The 7,885-nt window shown below is 55.7% G+C and overlaps 1 protein-coding gene across 2 annotated transcripts; it reads right to left on the minus strand.

Moving 5' to 3' along the window:
* Positions 1 to 3,714: 3,714 nt before the first annotated feature.
* LOC128898771 (forkhead box protein L2-like) lies at positions 3,715 to 4,962 on the minus strand. 2 transcript variants are annotated; one of them, XM_054175350.1, is made up of 3 exons: positions 4,630 to 4,962; positions 4,139 to 4,251; positions 3,715 to 4,043 (listed from the first exon to the last, which is right to left on the minus strand). In XM_054175350.1, the coding sequence occupies exons 1-3, from the start codon at positions 4,924 to 4,926 to the stop codon at positions 3,815 to 3,817; spliced, it is 639 nt and encodes a 212-aa protein (XP_054031325.1). In that variant the 5' UTR covers positions 4,927 to 4,962; the 3' UTR covers positions 3,715 to 3,814. The 2 variants fall into 2 exon arrangements, with proteins under 2 accessions (XP_054031325.1, XP_054031324.1); XM_054175349.1 differs by having other exon boundaries at positions 4,139 to 4,311.
* Between the last annotated feature and the right edge of the window lie 2,923 nt (positions 4,963 to 7,885).

A 7,885-nucleotide genomic window follows, 5' to 3' on the forward strand; every position in this document is an offset into this window, starting at 1 on the left:
TTCATTTAATTTTTATTTACTTTTAAAATTTCATTTTTATTTATTTTTTTAAATTTAATTTTTAAATTTCATTTTTAAACTTCAATTTTATTTCATTTTTGTATTTCATTTCATTTTTAATTTCATTTTGTTTCTTTTTTGTTTCATTTAATTTTTATTTCCTTTTTAAATTTCATTTTTATTTAATTTTTAAAATTTCATTTTAAAATTTCATTTTAAACTTCAATTTTATTTCATTTTTGTATTTCATTTCATTTTTATTTAATTTAAAAATTTCATTTCATTTTTATTTCATTTTTTATTTCATTTTTTAAATTTCATTTTTAAACTTTAATTATTTCATTTTTAAATTTCATTTAATTTCATTTTTTAACTTCATTTTATTTTATTTTATTTCTTTTTCCCCCCTTTTTTTTTCTTTTTCCTTTTTCCCTTTTTTCTTATTTTTTCTTTTTTCTTATTTTTTCTTTTCCCCCTTTTTCCTTATTTTTCCTTTTTTCTTATTTTTTTCTCTTTTTTTCCTTTTTTTCTTATTTTTTCCCCCTTTTTTCCTTTTTTTTTCCCCCCCTTCTCTTTTCCTCCTCCTTTTACTACTTTTTTTTTTCTTCCCGGGGCGGTGATTTGGGTCAAGGAGGGAAAGCAAAACAACTAAAGCACAGCAAAGACATTCCATAGATTGTACCTTTGATAGCTTCTTTATAACAGTGTGGGGAGGGGAAGGGGAAGGGAAGGGGAGCGGGGGGGGCGGGGGGGGAGAGACGAGGAAAACAAAACCACAAAAATAACAAAAAAAATCTAAAATAATAAAAAAATTGCACTTTGGGGGGGGGGCTTTAAAAAAAATATAAAATACACAAAAAAGAGAAAATAAAAACTCTATATTAAAGTACAGCTGCGGCCTCGACTCTGCCTGGGGGGGGGGAAGCTGGGGGTGGATTGGAGAGGGGGAGGGGGGGGGAGAGGGAGGAGAGGGCTCAGGGGGGAGAGGGAGGAGAGGGCTTAGGGGGGAGAGGGCTCAGGGGGGAGAGGGCTCAAGGGGGAGAGGACTCAGGGGGGATAGGGAGGAGAGGGCTCAGGGGGGAGAGGGAGGAGAGGGCTCAGGGGGGAGAGGGCTCAGGGGGGAAGGAGGGGGCTCGGGGGGAAGGAGGGGGCTCGGAGGCTGCTTCAGGATGGAGTTGGGGAGGGGGCTGGGAGGTTTTTTTGGGTGGCTTTGGTGCCTTTTTGTTTCCTCTGGGGATTTTTTGGTGCTGGTTTTCGCTTTGGGTTTCGTTGGCTTTGCCCTCCCTGGGCTTTGGGGTTGGTTTTTTTTCTGGGTTTTGGTGGTGTTTGGGTTATTTTTCCCCCTTTCTGGTGGTGTTTGGGTCATTTTTTTCCCCCCTTTCTGGTGGTGGTTGGATTGGTTTGGGTTTTTTTCCCCCCCTTTTTGTTAAAGCTTCCCCTTTTCCCCCCCTTTTTTTTCCCTCTCTGTGTGTTTTATTCCCTTTTTTGGTGGTGTTTTGGTTTTCCTCCTTTTTTTTGTGTGTGTGTAATTTTTTTCCCCCCTTTTTTTTGTTGTTTGGGGTTTTTTCCCCTTTCTTTTTTTTTATGCTTCCCTAACCCCCTCCCCTCTTTTTTGGGGGCATTATATTGCCTTTTTTGGTGTTATTTTGTTTTTCCTTGGTTGTTTTTTGTTGTGGTTTTCTTCCCCCCCCTTTTCTTGTTGTGTTTTCCCCCCCTTGATTTTTGTTGTGGTTTTTTTTTTCCTTGTTGGTTTTTTTTGTTGTTGTTTTTTTTCCCCCTTTTTGTGTGTGTGTGTGGGGGGGGGGTCAGAGTGTTTCTCTTTTGTGGGGTTGTTTGGGTTTGGTGGCACAGTGGAGCTCCCTGGGCTTGGGGATGGGGGGGTGGGGGTGACAGAAGGGGGTGACCTGCAGCACCAAAGGGGAGGGGGGGGTGGGGGCACGTTCACCCCACTTTGGGGGGTGTCCAGGGCTCGACTGTTGTTTGGGGGGGGGGGGGGGGGGGGGTGTTCAGAGCCAGCTCATGCCTCAGTTTCCCCAAACGGAGCGAATCCCCCTCACAAAATAAAGGCAAAGGATGTGGGGGGGTCCCAGCACCCCGCGGGGTTCCCCTCTCCCAGTCTGCCCAGGCCCCCCCCCCGCAGGGGCAGCTCGGCTCCATTAAGCTGCTCGCAGGGGGCCGGGGGGGGGGTGGGGGGGGGGGGGGGCGGGGGCTGGGGGGGTGGAGCCCTAATCCAGTTTGGGCTCAGATTAGGGCCGGGGCAAACGGCGGCACCCAGATGGCCGCGGGTTAAGGAGCCTGCGGGGACCAAGTTTGGGGATGTGCCCCCCCAGAACCCCACTAAGGCCGGGGGGGGGGCAGGGAGGGGGAGTGTGACTCCAACTGCGACTGGGGAAACTGAGGCAGAGGTTAGGAGGGACACACAGCACCCAGGGGACCTCACAACCCCAAGCCCCCCACATCCTCCCAACACCACCATATCCCCCAGCAAGACTCAGCTTGGCCTCCAGCCCCTCCCCACATCGCTCCCACCCCTGGGACCCCCAACTAAGGCCAGGGTGAGGGGGGGCACCATCTGCAACTGGAGAAACTGAGGCAGAGGAGTAGGGGGGGGGACACACAGCACCCAGGGGACCTCACAACCCCCAACCCCCCCCAAATCCTGCTGCCACCACATCCCCCATCAAGACCCAGCTTGGCTTCCAGCCCCTTCCCCACATCTCTCCCACCCATGGGACCCCCAAGTAAGGCCAGGATGGGGGCTGGGGGCAGCATTAACAGCTGTAGAAAGAGGGGTAGGGGGCACACACACAGCACCCAGGGGACTGCACAACCCCAAGCCCCCCAGATCCTACCACATCCCCCAGCAGGACCCAGCTTGGTCTCCAACCCCCTCCCTGCACCACTCCCATCCCTGGGACCCCCCTCGATGCGTGCGTGTCGTCCCCCCCTCAACCTGTGCGTCCCCCCCAGAGGGCAGGGGCAGCGTTACCGGATTAATTTGTGTCATAAGCTTCCTAGTTCTCGGGAGCTTTGGGGTTTTATCTCCCGGGCTTTGGTGGCCGAGTCGTCGTGCTTAGCGAGACGCCCTAATGCCACTTAACACCTGGGAGCCGCGATTTTCATTAGGGGCGTCAGGGACAATTAGCGAGGAAATAATTAGGGCAAGAGCCGCTCCCTGGAAGGGTTAAGCCCCCCATATGTGCCTTGGTTTGGGGGGTAGGGAAGTGGAAGACCCTTCCTCCCTTTCCAGCCAAAAGGGTACTCCCCGTGGGTGACGGTGCTGAGGAGGGGGGCGTGGGGTGGTTGGGCACCTCCTGGGGGACCCTGGGCAGGTTGGAGTCCGGGGCGGGGGGTGGGGGGAGAGGGGAGTCCCCACTAGGGCACAGGGACAGGGGGAGCGTTGAGGGAGTTTGTTGGGAGTCCAACCTGGCATGCCAGGGGTCGTTGGTGGTTGGGGGGTACAGGCACAACCCCCTTGGCTTTGTAGGGATGAGGGCACATGGGGTGGTTGGCACCCCAGGGAGGCTGGACCCCCGGGAGGTACGAAGGGGGCTGGGGGGGAGGGTCCCCAGGGGCTTCCCCAATAGGGCATGGGGATGGGGGGGACGCTGAGGGGGTCTCTAGGAGGACGTGGGCCCCGTCCTGGCATATGAGGATTCAGTGTTGATGAAGAGGTACCCTCGATGCCTTGGCTGGGTGGGGGGCACGCAGATGGGCGAAGGTGACGTCCAGAGTGTCCCTGAGCTGGTCCTGCCTTAGACCTGCCCCAGCTATCTGGGGGTCCCCGTCCAGGCACCCCTAGGCTAGGGAAGGACTACAGGAAGGGGGGCCGGGGAAGGAGGGGGACAGGACCCCGGGGAAGGGGGACTCGTCCCCAGCCCCAGCGCGGCCGCTCGGGCAGGCAGCGGTGGGGAGCGGCGGGCAGGGTGAGGGAGGACAGTGCAGGGAGGGTGAGTGGGGGTGCAGGGGGTGCTGGGGGGCAGCAGGGGCAGCAGCAGCCGAGGCCATACAGGGCGTAGGGGTGGAAGTAGCCGACGTTCACCCTGCGAGGGGAAACAGAGCACCGGGGTGAGCCCCAAGCCCTGAATCCTCCCTCCCGAGCCCCTACCCGGGACCCCCCGGCTCCGAGCTGGCTCACCTGCGGACACGCCGCCGGGCACGCCGCCGGTGGTAGTCCCCCTTGGCAAAGTCCTCCAGGTTGGCAGGGTGGATGGCCCAGAAGTGGCCCTTGCCGTTGTCGCTGCGGCCAGCCTTGACGAAGCATTCGTTGAGGGAGAGGTTGTGGCGGACGCTGTTGCGCCAACTCTTCTCCTGCGCCCAGAGTGCCATCAGCCAGCCTGTGCCCACCGCCTGTGCCCACCCCCCGCACCCCCAGGCTGTCGGCAGGCACCAGAGTGAACAGCACCAGGACCCCCGGAGAAACCACCCCGAGGGCAGCCGGACGCCAGCACCTTGCCGGTGGGTTGTGGTCAGCAGAGTGGTGGTGAGGCAAAGCCCAGCCCTGTCTCCCCCCCGTCCCAGCACCAGCACCCCAGGCTCAGCTCCCGGTTTGCCCACCCCAAATCACAACCACCAGGGGCAAAAGCCCCCTCCCCAAGACATGTCCGGCGTGGCCTGGCAGCTCCTCACCTTGTTCTTGAAGTAGGGGTAGTTGTCCATGATCCACTGGTAGATGTCGGAGAGCAGCAGCTTCTTCTCCGGGGAGGAGAGGATGGCGGTGGAGATGAGGGCGATGTAGGACTGCGAGGGCTTCTCCCCGGGCTCCGGCGGGGGCCGGGGGGCTGCCGAGGGGCTGTGGCCAGGGGCTGTCGGGCTGCAGGGTGCCCCCTCGCCCCGCTCCGACAGCAGGGACTCGATGGTGAAGGAGGCACCGGGCTGGCGCCGGCCCCCGGTCCCTGTGTCCGCCTCGGTTCCTGTGTCCCCCATGTCCCCCGGTGCCGCCGGCAGCCGCGGCAGAGCCCTCCTGGCCCGGCCCGGTAATTAGTGCAGATTAGGGGGTTTGCTAATTGTGTTTTCACAAACGGGCTGGTGGCAAAGCAGGCTGTTTATCTGGCAAAGCCCCGGCTTTAGCGGGATTTGGGCCTCTAAGCCTCATAAATAAAATGATTAATCCGCTGGAGGTGGAGGAATTCAAAGCAGCACCGAGGTGCCCGCAGGGACGGGGCCCTTGCACCCACCTGGAGTGCACCTTGTGCCCAGCTCGAGCCCAAACTGCACCCACCTTGAGCTCACCTTGCACCTACCTTATGCTCACCTGGCACTCATCTTGTGCCAACTTGTATCCACTTTGCACTGCGAGTCCGCCTTGAGTCCACCCTGTGCCCACCTTGCACCCATCTGGTGTCCAGCTTGAGCCCACTTTGCACCCACTGTGCCCATCTTGCACCCACCTGGAGTACACCCAACTTGTGCCCACCTGGCACTCATCTTGAGCCCACCTTCCACCTACCTTGAATCTGCCTTGCACCTACCTTGAGCCCACCCTGAATCCACTTTGTGCCATGAGTTCACCATGAATCCACCTTGCACCTACCTTGTGCCCACCATGAATCCACCTTGCAACCTACCTTGTGCCCACCCTGAATCCACTTTGTGCCATGAGTTCACCATGAATCCACCTTGCAACCTACCTTGTGCCCACCCTGAATCCACTTTGTGCCATGAGTTCACCTTGAATCAACCTTGCACCTACCTTGTGCCCACCCTGAATCCACCTTGCAACCTACCTTGAGCCCACCCTGAATCCACTTTGTGCCCACCATGAGTTCACCTCGAGTCCACCCTGCACTCATCTTGAAGCCACTTTGCACCCACCTTGAGCTCCCCTGGAGTCCCCTGTGCCCCCCTCTACTCCCCTGGTACACCCCCATCCCCCCCCCCCCCCCCCCCCCAGCCCCCTTCCCTTGCCCCACGCCCAGCCCCCTGCAGGCCTCCCTGGGCTGCAGGCCTCCCACTGAATGCCAGCACAACTGAAATGTAAATCTTTCTTTTTATTTAACAAACACTATAATTTGAACTTTGCAGAATGTGTACTGAGGAAAAGAAAAATAATTTCCTTTTTTTTTGTGTGTGGTTTTTTTTTCCTTTTTTTCCTCTTTTTTTTTGTTTTTTTTCCTTTTTTATTTCCCCCTCTTCTCTTTACCAAGAAGAAAAAAAAAAAAAAAACAGAAGAAGAAGAGCAAACCACAAACAAACAAACAAACAAAAACCAAACCCCAACCAAACAAAAATATCCCCAAACCCCCACATTTCTGTACAGGAAGAGTTGGGCCAAAGCAAACTCGAACAGAGTTTTAAGAGTAGCTCAGGGGTTTGCCACACAGCAGCTTGGGCCTGGAGAGTTTAAAAGCAATTAAATTAGGATTAAAAAAAAAACAAACCAAAAACCAACACAGTAAAAGAAACCAAACCAACAAACAAACAAAACCCCCAACACCACCCCCCCAGAAAAAACCCCCCACCACCAAAAGCCCCCAAACCACCCAAAACTGGACTCTAAAGCTACTGTGCAGCCAGGGCTGCAAGCCACAGAACTCCAAACAGTCAAAAGTTGGTTTTTCCTCTCTGCTGCTTTTTGCTTTGCCTTTGAGCTCTACCACCCAAGGCTGAGTGTTGGGGTGTAGAATCCCCCCCCCCCCACACACACACCCCAGCACCACCACCAGCACCACCTTCCCACCCCCGAGTTTAACCTGAACTCAAATATTGCTTCTGCACAAAGAGGAGAAGAGAGAAGAGAAAGAAGCAGCCTGCGTGGGCCGGGCGCAGGAGCTCGGCGGCAGGAGCAGGGCTGGGCTGGGGGGGGGGGAGGGGGGCAGTGGAAGAGCTGCGGCTGTGGCCCTGCCTGCTGGGCTCCCCCTCCCACCCCCCCCCGCCCCCAGCAAGTGCCAAAGGGGGAAAGAAAAAGGGGTTTAAACCTCAGCCCCCCACCCCCCACCCTCCCCCAATATTTTGCCTTCAAGTTTTGGTTTGCCAACACAAAACACAGGTGGGCAGGGAGGGCTCAGGATGCTTCCTGTGCCAGCATCTGCAGCGTGATGCAGGGCTTGGTGCCCCCCACCCCGTGCTGGGCAGGGGCTTGGAGAGCCTAGGGGAGAGGAAACCTCCAGAGAGGGCAGGAGGAAGCTTCCTGCCCACCAGCATTTAGAGGCAAATTCTGGGCTTTTGGGGCAAGTCACAGAGAAGGATTTCAAAGGGTTCTGGGTGGACCTTGGTGGCTTTTCTGGTGGCTCTGGAGGGCAGGAGCAGTGCCTGGGAAAGGGCACTCGGTGCTGCCACTGCCACACCAGTGCCCCAGCAATGGGGACAGGAGGCAGGGGAGGCACTGGGCTCCAGCAGTGCTGGGTGACACCAGGCCTGCTGTCACCACAAGCCCCTGGGTGACATCAAGCTCAGTGACACCAAGTCCAGTGACACTACACGTGCCTTGGTGACACCAAGCCCAGTGTCACCACAATCCCCTTGGTGACACCACGTCCAGTAACACCATGAGCCCCTTGTTCAGTGTCACCATGAACCCCTTGGTGACACCGAGCTGTGGCAGCAAGTGCCCCTTGGTGTAACCAAGGCCAGTGGGTGACACTAAGCCCAGTGTGACCAGGAGCCCTTGGTGACACTGAGCCCACTGCCACCAAGTCCAATGACAGACTGAGCCTCTTTGGTGACATAAATCCCAGGGAGACCTTGAGCCCAGTGACACCACATACCCCTTGGTGACACCACATACCCCTTGGTGACACCAAGCCCAGTGTGACCAGGAGCCCTTGGTGACACTGAGCCCACTGCCACCAAATCCAAAGACAGACTGAGCCCCTTCAGTGACATAAATCCCAGGGAGACCTTGAGCCCAGTGTCACCACCAGCCCCTTGGTGACACCGAGCCCAG

The sequence above is a fragment of the Dryobates pubescens genome, chromosome 31, assembly GCF_014839835.1.
Source record: "Dryobates pubescens isolate bDryPub1 chromosome 31, bDryPub1.pri, whole genome shotgun sequence".
Classification (NCBI taxonomy): domain Eukaryota; kingdom Metazoa; phylum Chordata; class Aves; order Piciformes; family Picidae; genus Dryobates; species Dryobates pubescens.